The sequence below is a fragment of the Pseudochaenichthys georgianus genome, chromosome 3 (genome assembly GCF_902827115.2).
Source record: "Pseudochaenichthys georgianus chromosome 3, fPseGeo1.2, whole genome shotgun sequence".
Taxonomy (NCBI): Eukaryota; Metazoa; Chordata; class Actinopteri; order Perciformes; family Channichthyidae; genus Pseudochaenichthys; species Pseudochaenichthys georgianus.
In genome coordinates, this window is record NC_047505.1 from 28,172,044 (window position 1) to 28,194,220 (window position 22,177).

The window sequence follows — 22,177 nt, forward strand, 5'->3', positions numbered from 1 at the left end:
GGCCTCGCATATGACGCACACTTGCACACCTGTTAGCCTGTTCCACAATTCTTTGTTTTCCGAGGCTAGTAAGGATTCTTGCCTCGCTTCTGAAGCAAGTGACTCGGAAGACATGTGCTACCAAGCAAGCGTCCTCGACATTGAGAAACACCCACGGCCACGTGAAGTTGTTTGCGGCCTGCCAGTAAAGCAGAAGAAGAAGAAGAAGAAGAAGAAGTGACGTCAGCGGCTTCATTTGCGTAATCTTCCCTCAGGGACTTATTCCGGTGTGAACGCAATCTGCTCTTTAGTTCCATGGGGGAACTAAGTGCTGGGAACTAAGTACGGCAAAGTACTTGGTGTGAAAGCGGCTATGGCTATCAAATGGTGCATGCAAACTGTGAAACTGGGAGAAATACCGTCACCTCAGTGTGACTCTATTGTTTGCATTGTCTGATGTCAAGCTAGCTGTTTCCTGTTTCCTGTGCAAGTACTTGATTAACTGTTTCTGATTTGCATCATATTCAGACACAAAAACACTGTGAGGAAATGCATTTCATGATAATAAAATAGGGTTAATAAGTCTTTGGAATAAAATATTTTTTTACAACTCAGGGCAAATGTGAGGTCTAATTCAGCTCAGAGATTGAAAACAACATCAATTATGTTTAATAAAAATCACCTTAATATACAGTTCACATTAAGAGACTGTTTTCTGTGTCATTGGTATGTATCTAATGCAACCATCTTTAAAATATGTTGTAAGGCTCTTCCACTTGTGCAACCTACATTAAAGATGCATCAAGTATTAAGAACAATAAAGTTAATAGATATTTTCCCATTAACTGCACTGTATAAAGTTACAGACAATTATTTACTGTAACTATAAAACCCTATGTTCAAGCCTGTTTTTCAAGTCAGAATCAATATAGATTTTTATTTTATTTTAAAGTAAATTCAGATTGAACATAGTACAAAAATGTAAATTCTAGTGTCCGGTGGAAATGGGTGTATCTGCCGTTTCTCTGGAACCCATTGGTCGATTTTGATGATTGACATCTCTTTTGAACCGTTTGAGCCAATAGCATCGAAGGGGAATTTACACATACACACACACGTTACCATTGAGAAGTCAGAGCTATGCGCACACAGTTTGCTAATCGATATCTTGTTTGTGCAGATACAATAAGTAATAAGGGTATTTTAACGTGAGTTCTGTGCTAAGGGTGTTAGCATTTTTTCGCTCAGGGCTAATTCAGAGCCTTTGTTATTACCCTTATGTTTAGTTTTGCTAAAAATTGTTAATATTGTCTGATAGCTGAGTTTCTTCCCGTTAAGTGGGTATGACACATTAATAGGTTTTTAAATGTTAAGAAGCCCTCAGATGCTGTTTCTTGCAGATGTTGGGATTTGGGGCTTAACAGAGAGACAGTTACATCAGCAAAGATAATGAACCCCTGAGTGTCTCAGTTGAAAACAACAGCAAACACACTGTTGTTTAGAAATGTGTTGTATACGAGACCAATCCAAGCAACGTGAATCATTTCAGTTCAAAACTCTAAATTGCAGCTCAAAATAAATGTTACATCACCTCCGTAGTCCTCTAAATGTACCTTGAAGCAAAAACAACAAACACATTACAAACCCAAAATGAGAGTAATGGTCCAATCTGGATAACTTTTGCAAATGTTCCTATGGCATCCAATAATTATTTCTCACAGGTAGGCAATCAGGCTTTCTGGTGAACATACAGACAATATATTTTATGAAGACCAACAAACATATGAAGCTATACTCTCCAATCATTTTCACCGAGGCGTGAAGCTTTGTTTTGTTTCAAGATATTAAAAAATAATAAATACAATCCTCTGCACAGATAAACATTTCACCTGACCCTTGGAGAGAAAGGAGCTGCAGGTTTTGTGTTCTCAGAATAATTGTAGTACTGATTGAAAAAGGGTTTGCGGCTTCAGCTTGATGAAGTGAAACACTGCTGGCAATAATTATAATCAGGTGACACATCTCTAGGAAAATTAAACATCTTGAAAACATATTGTCATTTCATAAACCCTATACAAATATAGATTTTGTTGGCAAATACAGAAATAGGATGTTTTGATCAGCGATTGTGAATTAAAACCTTTTTTGAGTAAAATGTTCAGTGCGTACAGTATTTTACCGCCATGGGCTTTCTCATTAGAGCAGAAACAACCTCATACTGTATGTGATCATCAAGACTTTTGGCTTCTCTGTTAAATTCACTGAAAAAGTGTTAAGGACTTAGCCATTAAAGAACAGAAGAGTCCCACACCCAACAAACATGTTTCAAAAGACTACAATAAAATGCTGACAGATATAGGACTTTTCTCACTGTGTCAGCTTATACTCTGAAACATAAACTTTCTCAAACAGCATTTGACATACTCACTGACATCTACGCATCTTTTTAACCACTTGATAATTTTTTTATCGACTATCATTGTCTTATCGTAAGGCTTTTGTTTGAGCCATGTGGTTACTCGCTTTACTTTTTGGCACCCAACTGTGACTGCTAGTGTCTGGAAACAGAAGAAAAAACAAACTGTGAACAAAACAACTGCTTCCAGTAGCGAATTTCACAGTGATATTTTTAACATTTCAAGATTTAGTACAGTTATTATTGGAGAGGGGGACGGAGGAGAACATTAATAGGAGTGACAAGCCTTTGCAGAAAGTCAGGGGGGAGCATAGCGGCTACTCCTGTTTGTAAGGGATATACAGTAAGACTGTTATGTACATGTGCAACATTTTATACATCCAGTAATGCACACATTATTTCACAGAGATGTTCACAGGCACAGCTGGCTACTGATAAGTACAAAGACTTCAGCTGCTTTCTCCAGGCTTCAGCTGTTTACTGTTAGCTGTCGAAAGAACAACCTTCGGAGCATTGTGGAACATTTCGTTCACAGATTACAGTCTGTTCGGTTCAATGCATGTTCTTGCTAGACATTATGATTATGTGTAATGAATAAGTAGTTCAAGACACATTATGTAAATACATTTTCAAGAAGTTGAACGAGATTAACAGTGGAGTCTTTTTATGTTTTATCAGTTTAATTAGCTTATTTTTTTAGCACTAAGTTGAGGGTTTTAAAGCCCTTTAGCTACACACACAGTGAAGGTTCTGCTGCTCCTTACTTCCAACCGGATTTAAATGGTTTGAACCTACAATGCCATCCTTGGAGCCCTGCTCTCTTGCTAGTGTTGCTATAAATTCCAAAAGTTGGCTCAGCAAAAGAGAAGATGCCATGCAGTTTCCATGTACACTGTTTCCTACTCCTACCTGAAGGCTGTACGGTATTCAATATTGTGAGTCAGTATTTTCCTAAAATGTAAGAATCCAGGGAGGAATCAATGTAATTCACTCAGTGCAGGAGGTTAGAGAATAATGTCTCTCATTCTATATAGCTTACGCAGAATGGCCAACCCAGTCTCACGGCATTTCATGTTATAGTCACGACATTTAATCCATTGATTCATGTTCACCAACACGATTTTCCACTTTTTTTCGTGTCACACAGAACGATTTTAAAAGCAATGTATTTCTATTGGTAGTATGTGTCGTGCCTGCAGCACGTCTTTTTGTCCGTTCGGGTCTTGGAAGACCGGAAGCTGTGGGGTTCATAAAAACATGTTCTTACTCAATATCAAGCCACGATTATTGTTTTTATTTTAAATCGTATAATGTTGGACTTTTTTTGTCGTCTGTGAGAAAAAGAAATGGAGCCTCAGAATACTGAAATCTGTATTTTTAAAAATCTTTTTTTCCTTCTAATTTGTTATTCTTTTCTAAATAACACACTCTTATTTACTCACCAATAACACACAATTATCCTTGTTTTTATTTGTTTAATTCCATAATCTCTGGCTTTTTTGGCATCCGTCAGGAACTGAATTTCAAATTAAAAATAACCGGAAACAGACGTAGCATCATTGCGATACACAGCCACTGAACTGATTACCCAAAATCCTCAGCTATGGTTTAAGCTCGCTGATTGGATGTTTTAGCAGCAATGCATGTAAGGATATGGTGTTAATGCGATATGAAATCCGAAAAACTTTTTTTTTAAAAGAAAATAATACTTTATTCCGAGTGTTCTTGCTTTTCTCTTTCAAAGTCATCACATAACGGCATTGTAATACACGGTTCGGCTGCATTACATATTACAGATCTGCCGTAGTTCTTTATTTATAGAGCCCTGATGAGAAGACCTTTGGAAAAACTGGAAGAAATGCCACCGAAACTGAAAACTTGACGTGGATCATAAATATATCAACAATTAAACAACATCTTCAATTTCTCTTCACACAATACGTCTCCTTGCAGTATCAACACTAATTCGGCTGACTTTTACATTTGATCCAATTGGTAGATAGGTTATATTTACACCATAACGGTGCACAGCTGATAGAAAAGGACTGTAGTTTTTAAAGATATTACTGATTTTCTTTGAATGTAAGAATGTAAATACTGAGTCTGAAATAGTATAGCAATATGCTGTAAAATGATGTGAAAGTATGAATAAAACTACACATCTTCAGATGTTGTAGATACATAAGTGTCCTACACTAATAATACAAAGTTATTATGGTTGTTTGTACCTTGTGTGCACTGCCTAGTGGTTAAAGCACGTTATTGAATTCTTGTTGTTATGTGTTATATTTGATTAAAAAAATATTAAGAGTATACTTTCAAAGGGGGAAAGTAGAAGGTCAATGATAGAAATATAGAATATAAAAAATCAAGAAGATACTATAAGTGATCTCTACAGTAAAACAGTTTAGTGCAGGATGTACAAAGATATTAATAGGAGGAGGTGCAAAACAGAAACAACGAATTAACCTTTATTTAAACATTAAATAATACTTTAGATTAAGGTCTTCTTTTAAATAAGAAAAAAGCTTTGGGGGTATCAAAAGATAAATATTAAGCCTGACAAAGTACTTATTGTCTAATATATTGCTTTACTGCAATGTTAACTATGTTTAAGCACTTATTTTAACTGATATTATACATATGAATTATACTCTTATGTATGTAGATAGAATAAGAAATGTGCAGAATATGACAGTTTAATGGTGGAGGTACACACATATTGATAGATGTCTTGTAATGCACTGTTGAGGAACCTGCGACCCAAGTTGTTCATTCATTGCATAACTACACCGTAGTTGTGTATATGATAATTATGTCAATAAATCTTAGAAAATCTTGAAATCTTGAAAGGGATGTGCAAAATAGCCATTATATACAGTCTTTAATAAACTATTAGTAGAAAATAATGAGTAATGAATATACTTTATTACTCGTTTCCATTCATGTCAATTGCAGATACATGTTTAGTCTTCTCAAGCACCAACTATCAACTATTTCTCCTGATTGTTGGTACTTGACAATCACCTTACCTGAATTTTACTCAGGTTTAACTAAAGTCTGATTTAAGGGTTGTTTATATTTCACATCATTAATCAGAATCTGCAAAGTAACTCAAATAAATGTAGTGGAGTAAATATCGCATTAACACCGTATCCCTACATGCATTGCGGCTAACACATCCAATCAGCGAGCTTAAACCATAGCTGAGGATCTTGGGTAATCAATTCAGTGGCTGTGTATCGCAATGATGCTCGAAATGTCCCGTCTGTTTCCGGTTATTTTTATTTTGAAATTCAGTTCCTGATGGACGCCAAAAAAGCCTGAGATTATGGAATTAAACCAATAAATAAAAGCAAGGATTATTGTGTGTTATTGGTGAGTAAATAACAGTGTGTTATTTAGAAAAGAATAACAAATTAGAAGAAAAAAAAGATTAAAACAAATACAGATTTTAGTATTCTGAGGCTCTGAGCCCCATTTATTTTCTTCACAGACGACAAAAAAAGTCCAACATTATACGATTTAAAATAAAAACAATAATCGTGGCTTGATATTGAGTAAGAACATGTTTTTATGAACCCCACAGCTTACGGTCTTCCAAGACCCGAACGGACAAAAAGACGTGCTGCACGCACGAAACATACTACCAATAGAAATATATAGCTTTTAAAATCATTCTGTGAGACACGAAAAAAAGGGGGAAATCGTGTTGGTGAACACGAATCAATGGATTAAATGTAGTGACTATAACACGAAATGCTGTGAGACTGGGTTGGAATGGCAGGCAAAAGCCATTTGCTTTGTAACCTACAATCACAAATTGGATACCATGGATTTAGGCTACTTTACATTCTTACAGCTACGCTACCCTTCATTGTCCAGTGTTATATTTAATAGGGTGGGGTAGAGTGGTTCTGAAGGTGGGCATATTCCTTGTAAATTGGACTTATATGGGTGAAAGCATTGCTTGGCCTCAAGGGGGAATGCTCAGTTGACTTAAACGCAGCACTTTTGCTGCAACTGCTTCTTCAATTCGCCGAGCTCTTTTGAAGCAGAGCAGCAGTTCCAGACTGAACAAAGAACTTGTGACTAGATGGAGAAACAAAGACAGACGCAGACAGATAGAGACATACGGGAGACAGACAGAAAATGTCTGTGTTGTGTAAGGATAGTCGTGGAGCTGTTTAAAACAGATGTCACTTGCTTCTCTTACAAAGAAAGACAGTGTTATGTTTAAATCCCTCTCTCTCTTCATCTTGCCTTCTTGTTTATATTGATCTTTTTGAATTTTTTTGTACGAATTATTAAATCATATTTTTTTTAATATTTTTGTTTTTGAATCCATCACTCGGCCCTTTGCTATAGTAAATGTCCTCCCATCTCTCTGTCTCTTCTATCTATAGCTGTCCTATCTGATACAGGCAAAAGGAGCCAATAAATAAAATCTGGGCATTGTTTCACTAACAACAACACTGGCAATGTTAGTGTGACAGCACAACAAGGACATATACTATTAAAGGTTTATTTAATCCATTTAATAAATAACTTCCATGGCAATATACCAGTTGATTAAGATAAATAAAGCATTGTTATTGCACTCACAACTAGACAATACAATTCCAGTCAAAACATTTAACATTTTAAACTGCACCTGGAGAGTTTATTGATTAAGATACGGTTCTCCCTGGAGGAGAGAGCAAGAAGTACTGTCTGTTAAGGAAAAGGAAGGTCAGGAAAGTACACAACAGACTGACCACTAAAAACCATGCTGATCACAGGGAAAAGTGCTGCTCTGCAACAACTTTCTTCTCCTTTTGTACATGACTCCTTTGGGAAAACTCCCTTGGTAGCAGTATTCTGAGGCCAGAAGCACAGACAAGACCCCAGTGAGATGCATTCCTGCACTATGAGGTTGAAAGGGTCTCTTACAGAATAAACGAAGGGGAAGGGTGAAAAAAAGAGAACAACAACTTTTCTCACTGAACTTGACATGGTCAAGTCACATGGTTTTTAATAAACAGCTTAAAACAGATGCAATGTTTGTTCAATTGTTATCCAATTATAACTATTGCAACTTGTTTCCTCAGCATATCTGACATCTCTGTTACCTCAATCTGATCCCAGCATCTTAGAACAGAAGAACATCCGACTGTGCAGTAATGACGGGGAATTGGTTTGTTACTGCATCTGCGGTGTTCTCTGGATGACCTGCAGCATTCTGACTTCACGTCCCTGCCCTCCTTAATTCATAACATCTGCTTATTAGAATTCTCCCACAAGCCCGGCTGAATTCCTTGAAGCCATTAGCGGTGGTTGAGAATGGTTTGGGCTGGCCTCGGCATCGACTGTAATGACAAGGACAGGGTGCCAGGGGGAATCAATGCTTCTCTGTGGCTCAAGAATGGAACTGTAACAGCAAGACTGCCCCTATTGAGTGCTGGATGGCCGTCTTTTTCAACCACTTAATTGATCACGGCTTTATTTATCTTGTCAAAAGACTTTAACCTAATTTGTTTTCCATTCGCTCACAAAGCACCTTCATTGAATAACCATGTTAACATTCCACAGTATTACATTTATTTTTTCCCCGTCTCCAAACACACTTTAGACATGCTGTCTGTGCTAATTTACATGTAGCAGGGGCACTTTTCAACTTGTGTTATTAATTATCATATCAAACATTATATATTTTTTTGAAGGCACACACACATCCACTGTGTAGGCTTTTCATTAGAGAATATTCTCATTGTATGTGTTTTAATGCAGCAGCGGGAGTGGAGGGGCGGAGGCCTGAGATTAATTCCTCTCTCTTTGTTCTTTCTCAACAAAGCAGAGGTGCATCATGCATACCCTCTTAACTCTGCAACGATGCAAAGATGTCCTCGTGATCGGGTGATATTTTTTACAGCTATACGCGCTGCATTTCCATTACATTTCTGTCATAAAATACCCTCCTCACTGTCGTCAACTTAAATGAAATGTCAATACTTAGTGTGTGGAATGGGGAGCGTGGAAATGGGCTTAACACTGGGACCCATAAACATAAAGTTTAATGCCGCCACCAAAGGAAAGGCCAAGCGCAGCATAGCTTTGCAGATCAAATAATAATAATCAGAGATGTTCTCACCCAGCCATCTCAACAGCTTAATATAAATAAGTTAGTAGCACCCTCTTGTGCGCTCTCATTTACTAATCATCACCAATTTCCTTCCCCTGCATTTCATTTTAGTTTGCATTGAGCACTTTTCCTTTGCTTCCATTCAAACTACACAATCCTCCACTGAACATCTGTTGTACATTCTTTTCATTTCTTTTTTAGGTCAAAATGTAAAAACACCAAACAGAACAGCAACATCGAATTATTTCGGATCAACTAGTTATTTAATTCTATAATAAGAGAAAATACTCCTCAGCTGATATCCATCAGATGTCCAAACGAAGATTCCCCCACACAGGACCTCTTTATGGGCTCATTTGGTATTACCAAGGCTCTGGTGTAAGTCAGCTGACTGCTGTGAAGGAGACAGCCCGCCAGCACTAGGCAGTTATTGCCTTAATATATGAACCCATGTTGGGCAATGTTCAGAGACAAGTCAGATGATGCTGTGATTCATTTTACTGTGCTTTAAGTGTTAACTATTAACACTACTATAAGTGGAATATGGTCTTTGGTGTACATCACTTTGTCAGAAGACTCTACTCAGTATTCTCTCCGTACTACCGTTTTATAATCGCAAACCTGAAATGAATTTAATGAAAAACAAAGTAATTAAGATTTTACATCATAACTTACTAATTGTGTTAATATATTGATGTGATTAGTTGCTTAACAAATAAATGAATAGCTAAGTAAATAGATAATGATCAAAGAGCTGAGATGAGTCATCCACATAACACAGCATTGTTTTTCCCTCCGGAGTCTAACCACCAGTCACAAGATAAACATCATGTTCTTTCGTTACATACACAACACTTGTAGAGAAACGAATGTTGTCCTGTGATGTCAAGGAAGAGTGCATACAGTGGTATCTCTAAGGTAATTAAACAGAGCTAAAGGTCTGCTGTGTCTGGGAGGGCTTGGCAGGGCTACACTAATGGTAAAGCTGATTAAAGTGTGTTTTATCCCCCTAATGAAACTCATCTTCTCAGTCCCTAGAATACAGACAAGTTCAACAGAGTAGCTTTAAAGTCCCATGGAGCATCTGGACTATGCTGTTACACATAGCTTTTTACGTTCATCGTAGAAGTTCATTTACTTTGGCTTATCAATAGAACCATTACTATACTTAAGGTATACTTTAATTCACAAGACGGGTTGTCCAAAGCAGCTGACAGTGAGTGCATTTGCGCTCTATACGAACAACATGTAGATCTCATGAAAACATGTTTTACACACAGAGGTAAACACTAGACTGCATTTTGCAAAAACACCCAGGGCTCTAATTTCACAATGGCACATGACTGAGCTTTTTGCTGACAATGCCACATGGTTGTGAAGAGTTTTATTTGTCATTTTTTATGTGATGAATCACTATGAAATGTACTATGTTTGATTTCAAAGGATCGGGCGCAGTACGTAGGAAGGTGGCATGATGATTAGAACTGTAAATTCACAGCACTGTGATTCTGTGTTTGAATTAGTGTACATTTCACGTGCTCCACTTTCCTACCACACTTTAATGACTAGCAGTTTAGCTTAACTGCAAATGCTAAATTGCCCTTAGACATGAAAAACATTGTCTATCCATGTGTGCTATCCCTGTAAAAGAATAGTCTATTGCTTATTTAATGCTAACCTTGCACATGTGAGGCAGGTATAAAAGATTTTCTTGTAACAGGTCTTGTCCAAAAAAATTGAAATGTATTTTTGTATTTATTATTTATTTATTCATAAATTAGGCACTGTCATCCAGCAAAGATTGTGCACTAGCAGGTGTGAAATGAGAAACGTAGAAGTGTCAGCACCCTCTGAAGATGTCAGGAAATGGCTGGTGGATGCCTCCTATCTCCGCCCTCCACTACGGGTCCACCACCGGGTCTTTTTCTATTATAATTTGACCTCTTGTTGAATTGAGCTACTGTTTTTCTGGGACATGAACAATATAGTAGGCAAATGTGTTACTTTCTATCCTCCCACACGAGTATAGGTTGCCATATTCACAGTCATGAAGCTGCATCTTCAGAACAGATCAGTTTATTTTTGGGAGTGGGGTTTTGTCCGGCTGTTGTGTTGCAACTGGTCATGATGGATGCCAGTCCCTCCCACACCATCTGAAAATGAATTTCTCAACCCTATTCCACCCTTGCATGGATGAGCAACAAGCCTAGTGCTACAAAACAACAAAAGTCCGTTGCCGCAGGCTGCTGAGACTGCATTATGATGAGTTTCTGGTTTAATTTTGTTCTCATTTTGCTTTCCATTTGTAATGCAACTGTCCCCTCAAAGGCACAGTACATTTCTAGAGTACTTTCGATGTGTGACTCTCCATCAGTCATGCCATCATAAGCAGTCCCTTCAGCCTCTCTATTGCTTCAATTACATTAGAAACTAAATCAATTTCACCCCCAAACGACCAAATCACCTACGCAACAATTTATCAGTTTGTCTTGGATAGAACTTTACATTATATCTGTGTCAGGCTAATATCTTGGTTACATTTCAAATGAAATATCAATTCTAATGTTGATTTCAGGTAAATGAGGAGGCAGCATGGGAAGCAGTATATCAAATATAAACGTATTTGTTTGGGCTACAATTACTTTATTTATGTATCTTTGCGGTAGCATTTCAATCCAAAAGTTCTACTTTTGCCATTTCAGCTAATGGAGAGTATAGTAAGCTCTCATGTCACTGTCAGCACTAAGTCAATCTAAGTTTTATAATGCAACTTATTTTTGTTATCATCTTGACGGTTTCACATACTGCAACCAAGGATTTAACAGGATCACTCTGATGTTGTAGACTGAAAAATGATCAATTATAATGTTACAAACTCTCACTTCCCCACTTTCTGTCACTTATCCCGCTGGTGATAAATGGTGGGTAGTAATAAATAATCTTGCATTCTGAGCAATTTACGGAGAAGGACTGCCATTAATTAGAGTGACAGACAAGTAGAATATATTACGAAGATGTACATGTATATAATGAGATAAGGGTTCTGAGAATTACTCTACACCTTTTCCTTTACCTATTTTACTCATCTTTTACCAATAATTGGAAGGATTTGTGTGGGGAAACTGTTGTGAGAAAAGTTGTCTTAGCACATATTATATAAATGTTAGAATTTAACACTTGAAGTTAAAGTAACACCAGCTTTAAATCAACACAACTCCGTTCCCCACCAGAATAATAGCAACTTAAACAAAGAAACAAGGATTAAATTGCATTCACACGATTTTGTCATGGTGTTGGTGCTCAATTGTTTTTTTACAATTAAAAAAAGTTCACTACAGGGCTGTTTGGATTTCCTAATCAAAGTTCCAGAACTAACCTCTATTATTTCATTAAGCAAATATGTAAGGTACAGTAAGATACAAAGCAATAAACTCCTCCTTGGTTGACAATAATGTTAAACCAAAGAATGAACAATTTGACCTTGATTATACTGTTGTATCTTGTTAGATTGTACACAACTGTCGACCATCCTTTCAATATAGTACAGTATAATCCTAATAAGTAAAAGTAAACTGAGCCTGTGAACATAGAATTATTTTTTTATATCGTTCATATTCAAAATGTGTGAGTAGCTGTTTATTTGTTTATGTTTGTGAGTCAGACGATGGAAACAGTTTCATGCCAATGACAGCAGACAGTCTGACAGAGTGATTGGCACATTGCCATTCAACATAGCTGAGCCTAACACAGCATCAATAAAAAGTCTCCACCTGTGTTGCATATCTAAATAAAGCTGCTAATATATTGGAAGCCAAGCTGTAAACAGATAAAAAGCTAAGAGAAAGTGCAAGTGAGTCGACTATATTTAGGAGAAAAGTGTCTTAAGTAAGCAAGTTTGGCGAACAATGTGGCCTTTGCTGATAAGCACACGTTGGATGCTATATCGTGCTGCTGCGAAATAACCCATTCCTTCTCTTCTTTCTGCTCTGTGTTGTTGTTGGTCATCCGGAAGTCAGTTAAATACAGTGATTTATGCCTGGGGCTTCATGCAGCATAGCCTCATTACACACAGCCATTTTGAGAATCAGCAGATAATTACAGTATACATCATAGACCTCATGGGGCCCAGCAGATTCAGTCTACTGGCCTGTCACTTAGGCCATGGGGCCTCAGCAATGGAAAAGTGGATTCTTACCTCATTTGAAATATAATTTGCTTTTTCATTTTACAGGAATTCTCCTTGGAAATGTGTTGGGGAATGTTGAATGGGTTTGTTTTTATTGCTCTGCTGTGAATAGTCATTATTGATAATGATTTGTTGCTAATGGTTTATCTTTATTCATTGAAAAGACAGTAAAGACAGTAGAGTCAACCTTATTTGAGGGCAGTAAAACAAACGATGATTTCAAATAAAAAGCATTTAACATTGTAATATATTTACTTTCCTTTACTACGGAGTGACATATATTTGGTTTGTGAGCTCTTAAAACTGATGAGCCTTTTTTAACAAACCAAAGCTAAACAAGCAATTCTAACAGACTTTTTTTCAATCTTCTATAAAGGGAACATTAACTCGTGCCCGAACTGAACTGAACCCTGAGTATCTGGACCTCCGTCCGCGAGCCGAGCTGAACCCTGAATATTGGACTCCTTGCACCCCTTTAGTGAGTACAAATCGTCCCATTTTCACCAAAATATCACCATAGTTCACTTTACACAAGTCTTTACTTAAACTCAATTATGTTTTACAGTCATTTTATTTCACCACGCCACGCAATGGCATGTTAAGCTCAATTATAATTTGTTAGATTCAGTATAATTTACTTATTTATGACTCCATATGCTAAGGCATGCTTCTGTACACTGCACTGAAACATGCTCTGCTTTCTCCATGTGTTTTTTGTTTAAATTCTGGCTCTTAGTTACTGTGACGTATTGTACTTACAACATCATTAAATACGAGGCCTAATGTGATGCTAATATTCATGCCATTTTTACTTGAGTAATGCGTATTTGTCTCATTACATCATGCTTAGAAAACACACTGCTTGATAGTCATCTGGGGTTTGAAGGAGGTTTGCCTGTGTTGCTTTGCTTGCACACTGATGAATCTTAATGATGTCAGTTTTTCTTACTCTCTGTTATCCACTATATCAACACTGGGAGGGTTTCTTAAACTAGCAGTCTCACCATATTGTGCTTCATTTGTAAACAATACCTAGTTGTATTTTTGCCCTTTCATTTTGATGGAATGACAGTGTTTAATCTATTGCAATCCATCTATCCAACTTTTTGAGATTTATCTGTCTGAGTTTAATGTTTTTGCTCAGACATTTGTAAATGCATAGCGGTATTGACAGTAGTAGGGTGTTGTCAATAGAGCCTTTCTGTTTCAGCCATGTTTGTCTCTGCATATTAAGTATTTTTTTATAGTTCTGCCGCCCCCATGTTTTGTTGTGTAAACTACAGCTGAGGGATTGTGACATATAGAATACATAAGGGCTAATATCCTTAACCTCTCATATTATTTTATCTTAAAGATGTAAAAACACATTTAACAGAGTGAGGGTATTTTAGATTTGATATAGTTGTGTTGTTTAATAATGGCATAAACAGAAAACTGTTTAATAACGACCGCCTTTCCAAATCATTGTCTTGTAGTTATATTCTCATTAGTTGTAGTCTCAGATTTCACCGCATTAATCATTCATCACCTGTTGTGCTCCCGTGGGTCCACCATGAGCAGAATGCAAATGCTAACAATACAGAGGTATAGACTCAATGTAAACACATGTAAGTGAGGTCCTTCCTCCCCAAACTCCCTTAAGTTCGGCTGGTCTACATGTACACAGACCTAGAGAAAGACTCTAATGTACATGTGCTTGCTGAGCAGATTTATTTGAAATGAATCGACTGCCATGTTTGAATACCCCATCCCTTGTTTAATCAGCCCATGGCTGTGAGCACTCAATGCCTTTTCACCTCTGTCTGCCATATTCTCCTGCCCCTCCACACAATCACATATACTGTCCTCACGCCATGTTTAACTATGTTAAACTTACAACTTTACGTATATTGGACAAAAAGTGAATGCCAGGGCTGCACAATCATACCGTATTGTTACTCTGCAATAAGCCTCTTATACAGTGTTGGAAAACTGATGTCCTAAGCCTCTCTTTCTTTCTCACTCTGATCTCTGCTTTATTTATCCCTCCAGTCCTAGACAATATATCAGAATGTTTATTGAAGGCCTAGAGATGGAGCAGCACAACATGTACTGTACATGTCCCAGGTGTCCAATAGGAACTCCCCACAAAGCTGCTTGTAGACATTGTTCCTGAATTTGTGCGATTTCCTGAACATGTAAACCCCACTTGTAATTTAAATAAACATTTAAAGTGTATATTTGCAGTGCGTTGGTAACACCGCTTGATATCAGAAAGTTCCTTTCTTTTATTTAGCTTTACTGAGACAACTTTATTTTATAAGTCTGACACATATTCCCCAATATAAATGGTTAAAGGGGCTGTAATATGATATATGGGACGGTCTATGTTTTTTGTCTCCAGCAAGCTTACAAAGTCAATATTTAGACTTTGGCCTGATTTAATGAGCACCATTACACAGAGATCTTTCCCAAGCTGCATTCAACGCTAGATCTCCCCGGCTTCGTTAAAGCTCTTTGCTGTTTGCTTATTGGGCCTCCCTGGACTAAAGAAGCTCAAAGACAAACACATGCATGTGGGCACTCACACACATACACGAACATGCTCACACACCAATACCACAGAGGAGGCCCCTTTCTTCTACCCCAAGAGGGAATGATGACTCTCATTATCGCCTCAAAGCAAGATGGCCACAGTGCCCCAACTCAGCTGCCCTATTAAGTTACCAGACAGCTTCATTGTATTGCCGTTCGATAATTTTCCTTTCCTCTGTCATTCAAATTGCATCAGGGAGTTGTTGTATGGTGAGGGAGGGGGTGTTTAAAGATCTTACGCGAAAAGGCACAGCTGGCTGAAATGATTCTGGTCTGAGTCCACACCTTCCTTTCATTAATTGTTTTATCTTATGCAAAATCGTGTGAATTGGAACAGAAGTTTACCATGTAAACACAACAGATTGTATCCCCCAGAGCATTTGTTTTGCGTCAGGATGAATACATTAAGACACTGGAAAAAGTCACCTTGTGGACTATGACCCACTGATGTATTGTGAGTTTTTCACTCTGTGGTCCCCAGACTTGCAGAGATCAATATATGTACTGCCATGTATATTTATTAACAGTGTCTGGAACACTGGAGTTTCCAAATGTATACAATTATTGGCGTGCGGCGGATCCAAAACAATTAAAGCTCTATGCCCACGAGGATTTTCTGTATGCCAATAAAATAAACTGTGATACATGACATTCCGGTTTTTTATTCACAATGTCAAATACAATTACAATCTATTTTGTGTTAAAAAAAGTAAGGCAGATGTGAACACGTGACCGACTTTTGGTTTCAAGGGGCACAGATGCACTTTAACAACGCTCTATTCTATTTTCATAGCATGTTGCAAGTCGTTTTTTGGTATGCCCCTTTTTTTAACAAGTTGCTAATAAACAATCAACAGTTTGTAATACTGGAAGTGTGACCTTAACAATTATTAATGTTCGGCCTTTTCAGGACTAAAGCAGGTATTTTAGTTTAGAGGGAAATATATAATTACTTTACACTTTGCTGGAGTCTTAAGTCATATAACTAGAAGGTTGTGGGTTCGATCCCAGCCTGTGCAGAGAACAACGACAACATGTCGATGTGTCCTTAACCCTGATTGTGCCCGATAGCCAGGGTGTGTGAATGTGTATGAATGATAGAGCATGTGGTACTGCTCTCCATGAATAAACTGTGAATGGATGAATGACTCGTAGTATGTAAATCGCTTTTGAAAGACCTGATAGTGCGCCATATAAGTACAGTCCATTTACCATAGGAGATGTAATGGGGTTTGGAAATGTTATAAGTAAGTAATACCAGTAAAAAGCTAGTAATACAACTTCCTACTAAACACATTTAAAACTTCACTGCAGTGAATAAGCCACATTTCAAAAAATATATTTTCTTACAGGAATTTCAGATTTAGATTTGTGTCAGATTTAGATTTGTGTGTCAAACCATTCTGCTGTTTTATTTTTAACAAAATAAGCAACATAAAGAAGTGCAACTATGGTGTTTCAAAAGTTTGGCCAAGTGTGGGCATTATCATGCAATACAATGCAACTAAATGGGAAACCAGTATGATGTTGTCAGTTTGAAAAGGAACATCTTATGCATTATGGACATGTTTTCTAGTGTTTAACATAATTAAAGGTCAATGTGTCAAATGCTAAAAGGCCATATTTGCTTCATCACATATCTACATTTAGCATCTTGCTAATAAAGGCACATAGGGCCTGTATTAGTCATAGAGTTTGGTTTGACAGGCTTCCTTGTGTTGTGATTTCTTAAAAATAGTTGTCATGTCCATTGGGATTCGGATATGAAGCTTTGGAACCAGAAGTAGTTGCAGCATTTAGTTTTTGTGATGTTTTTTTCCCAGCTAATTATTTTGATCTTTACCAATAACTGTTACTATTTAGAAAAATAAAAGTTATAATTAAAACCAGTTTGAAGTCCTATAATAAAATGATTAACAATAAATGAAAGAAAACAGATTGTCACATGATATTTTTTATTTACCAACAGTGGATCTTTCAGAAAACGTTGTTTTGTGTTTCTTTATACCAAGACATGTCCCTTACTCAGATTGGTGCCTTGCAGCTCAGTATGCAACACGCCTTTTTTAACATTTTGAATGGCCTTCTGTGAATGAAGTATAAAATAAATCGCCATTCCAGACCCGGCAGCCTTTGTACACGAATGTGATTTTCTGCAACAAAGCTTTTTTGTCCAGATTTGTAAGCTGCTGCATGTTTTACAGGCTTTGTTGACGGGAAAACTTTAACGTTGAGATTCAACAGCGATCCAAAGAAAAGTGCAGTTGTCATTGTGTGTGTGTTTTCCCGAGATTATGTCGCAGAGTAAAACATATGATAAAACCAGATAGCAGAGGGGGGGTGATATTATTTTATATGAAACCAGTTCTGCTCTATCCTAAAACTCACAATGATTCTGTCGCTATACACTATGCTTGAGTCAGCTTTCATGCTTTTTAAACACTGATGCTCTCTATGTAATGAAAAACATTACAGTCATTTCCTGTTATGGTGAGGCACAAGCTTGCTAAAATATTTTTTTTATAATAGTTTTTGCCTAGGGAAAGTTAAATGTGTTTACATTGATCACTTTCTAAATTATACACGCTATAGCATCGCACTATTTTTTTTGTATCCTTTAATTTCCCCCTGTGCTGCAACTCAAACACAAAAACCACACACCATTTCCTTTTTGTTATGTGTTATACTCATTACATTACATTACATGTCACTTGTTATACGCTATATGTTTTATCCAAAGCGACTTACATACATTCAATACTTTCGGTAATCCCCACAGCAGCAATTTGGGGTGAAGTGTCTTGCCCAGGGACACAACGACATGCTGACTGCAACGGGGATGGAACCAGTGGGCCCTGATCCGAAGATCAACGCACTAACCCACTGAGTCACAGCCTCCCTCGTCCTCTCGCCCTTCCCCTCATGATCTACGTTGCCTCTTATATTACATGGATGATTCAAGTTGACGAACACACACTGAGCAATCAATGCAATCCATGAAGGCGGACTCACACACTCTTGCTCCGACAGATTTATGTATTGTGGTAGTTACTGGAGACAGACAGATGTAGTGTTTGATCCTTCAATGCTTTCACTGTTCTCTCTCAGCAGCTGGGTAGGCCACACATACATGTGATACGTTTTTTTAATAATACTGCTTTATTGTAAACCTGTGTTCGGACTGACTGGGCACTAAAGACCTTTTTATGAAATGATATTGCACCAGGGGCCAATAAGACAGCAGATAATGTGGTGATTAAAATGAAAACTTGCTAAATGTCAGGACTTAGTAGTGCAAGCATTATTATAACATTAATATCATATATTTTAAACTGGTGGTACTTAAACACAATTATACATTTCATTATTAAGGATACCTTTTCATCAAAGAGAGGAAACCAAGCTCCCTGACTAAAATCATAAGGCAGGAGTGAAGTCAAGAGTAATGGCAACGACCTGGATTTAGCCGCAGTGGCTTTGTATGACACACTACTTACTCTTCTTACTGTTCGACTTTCTCTGAAGGTCAGTTTAGCCATTAGCTAGATCTGCCTAACACTCTGTGCCCCACCTCTCCACTCCAATTCTTCTCATCTCCTCACTTCTCCTCCCCTCACCATGGTCGGAAGAGAGATTTGATGGGGCTACATTTATCTTCACACAATCCACAGCTAAGATGTTAAAAGAGAACACCTGCCAGCTTGCTAACTGACCGCTGACCGTGATCAACTTCACCTTCGCAATGTGTCGGTCAGAAAAACTGCACCCATTTCTCCTCTAGCTTTGCTTCCATGTTTCTTTGTATCCTCCTCTTCAACCCATCCCCTGTTTTATTAACAAACGGAGCTGGTGGCTTGTGATAACTGGTCACTCCTCCAGGCGTTGAAAGGCAAGGACACTCTATTATCCTAGCTAGATGGATGGGTTGAAATATTGCCTGCAAGTGGTAGAGCCTGCCAAATCCTCGAGTCTTAAAATCCCTTTGTCTCTGACAAGGAGGAACATTAGTGAGAGTGCCAGGTTCTTGGATAGGGATATGCTTCTGTGAATACAACATGGAGAGAGTGAGGCGGGAGCAGAGGAGAACATGTGAGAAAAATAATCTAGAAATAGCATGATGTCTTTGAGTCTCTTTAAGTCACACAATCGTGTATGAAAATCTTCTTTTGCTGTGTGTAGCCACTGTATTGTATTTCTCTCTCTTTCCTCACTCTCTCCCCATATGGGTGTGACATGTGTATGACAAAGAGAGAGAGGAGGAGAGAATACTTTGTATACATTCAAATGATTAACATGGTGCAGGTAGACAGCCGGCCCGCCAGACAGCAGGGTCACATATTAATTAGTGTCCTAATTATCAGTGACCTTTACTGCATAATAGTTGCAGACTTGTTTTACCCTCTGTGTCTCAGCCAATTCATTTAGGAATGTATAGCCTGCAACTGCAGCTGAAAGGTGTCATTAGATCAGGCATCCTAAAATAAGCTTTGAGAAACAGTTGTTGAGTTTCAGAACATATCTGTGTCATCCCCTTCTTGTACACAGCGTCAGTGTTGATCCTCCAGTTCAGCCCATTGTCTATGTGCAATCCCAGGTACTTGTAGTCCTCCACAACAGCCACATCCTCTCCTAGAATGCACAGGGGCAGAGGAGGAGACGTCCTATTCCTCCTGAAATCAATGACCATCTCTCTGGTCTTGGCCACATTCAGAAGCAGATGATTTCCTCCAGCTCTGTACTCCTCCTCCCGTCCATCCCTTATACACCCTACCACTGCAGAGTCATCCGAAAACCTCTGCAGGTGGCATGACTCTGAGTTGTATTGAAAGTCAGTTATGTACAGTAATTCAACATCCATAGAGAATAATAGGTCAAATACAACAAAGAACACAAGTCATTAACAGCACAGTAACATGTCATCTGAATGATTATAACTCCCATCTCATTAAGTATGCATTCAGCAACATATACAGGAGATAATTGAGCAAACCACTTAGAGAACGGACCAAAGACTCTTAGCTATACATTTTCTACATATGTTTTACATGACAAGTAAAACATGTCCTGTCCTGTGAAAACATTTTTTTTTACTGAAATGAAACGCTACTGGTTCTGAATTAGACTCCCCTTTAAGCACAAGAAATGTCCATCTGGCATCTCTTACAGAAATGTTCGGCTGTGAATTTTTATCTCTGTCTCAAGGACCTCTTTTTACACGGCATGCTCATCGTCTATGCTTTTTTAATTGAATTAAGAAGCACTCAGTGTGGCATCGCTGTTATTGTTATCTTGTAGGTGTACAGGGTTATTAAAGAGGGACGCATGTTAAGTCATTTGTTATCCCTGGCATTCTAATAAACATGTTGGCTTACGGGAAGGCCTGTAGGTTGTCTGTGCAACTCAGATTGATACTCCTGTCATATCTAGAGCTATACACCTCATTATCCTAAGAGGATGCTTAAGAGGAGATGAATCTGGGAGAGAGTGTGGAGGACAAAGCACGAGAGGTAAACTGCTCCACATACTAGTGTTTTTTATTTTATAGGAAACACTCAGGAATGCATTTCAAACTATATGCACATAGGATTTATGGTATAATTTCAAGAAAACATTGACTGGAAATGATTTGTAAATCTTGTTTTACCTCTGGGTATTTAGAATTAGTTGTGTATAATAACAGTCAAAAGGGAATAAAAACACATTCAACATTTAACTGCATCGCCCCAATTATTCCCATCTGATATCCATGCTTATTTAGCTAACTTCACCTCAAGCACTGGTTCTTGACACATATAACCCCATGGGTTTTGTGTCAGGCAAGGCTTGATTTACTAATTGGTTCAAAAACTGTTAATTGGAGCTGTGGAAACAAGAAACGGAGAATTGGAGGGTACTCTTTGGGGAAATATGTGCGTTCAACCTCATTTTCCACCTTTACTCATTGTTTTTTTTAACTAACTGCAGAGAGAACATCAGTGTGTTGTCACAACAAAATGCCCAGTCGGGAATTACAATTTGAAAAACAAACATATTACACACAAAACTGTATGTTAGAGTTAGGTATATTTTGTTCTGCTGAAGTCAACACCACAATTCATAGAAACAACTAGTGCCTTTATGTGAAAATACAGTTTTCACCAAGCGGTGGTATTGTACTGTATGTGCACATTTGAGGTGTCTCTCAGAAACCAATTCCCATTACAAAATAAATAGATCAATAAATAGATTTTTTTATTTGGTTGTTAGTGTTACAACATGGGTTACAGTGAGCAACTCAAACACTAACGACTAACAACAACTGCTGCAGTAGTGAGAAAGGGATGTTCTTCCCATTCCCTGTTGATGCTTTTTTATGTTTTTGAGGATGATTTCCCATGATAAATTGCACGTACTGTATTTCCCAAGGTGCACAGCATGAGGCTGCTGCAGAGTGACAGGGAGTTTAAAGCTGCTAATGTGGCTCACAATGGAACATCATTTGAGGGGATGACTGTTTAGCCTCTGAGAAGACGCAACATGGGTAGAGAATATTAACAGAGTTGGATAAATCATTCACTAGAAGAGTTTGGGATTTTTGTTTCATAAGCATGTTATCTTTGTGCTCATGTGTGTCTGTCTCAGCTATCTAACCCCCAACAGCAGCAGCATCTCCGCTCCACATTATTACAATTTTCTTCATACACTTTGCTGCTTTCGGTGATGAAGAATAAACATGTGTCTCTAAAATGTCACTTAATGTAATTCTAGACTTTTTATATTTCACTTGATCACAATGTACTTTTGAGATGATCCACTCGATTCTGAAAGGGAGCACGAGGCTACTAGGTTGGAGATTTCCCTGAACCCCATAGGGAAGAATTTAATCCGTCAATTTATCAGGACATTTCAAAATGTTTAATAA

The 22,177-nt window shown here is 37.8% G+C and overlaps 1 protein-coding gene across 3 annotated transcripts in view; it reads left to right on the plus strand.

Annotated features, from left to right (window-relative positions):
* LOC117465832 (protocadherin-9) overlaps window positions 1–22,177 on the plus strand; it is a 274,265-nt gene that overhangs the window by 56,600 nt on the left and 195,488 nt on the right. For all 3 annotated transcript variants that reach the window (XM_034108877.2, XM_034108886.2, XM_034108895.1), the window contains exon 3: window positions 13,079–13,180. In XM_034108877.2, coding sequence (XP_033964768.1) covers window positions 13,079–13,180 — 102 coding nt within the window. The remainder of the gene's footprint in view (window positions 1–13,078; window positions 13,181–22,177) is intronic.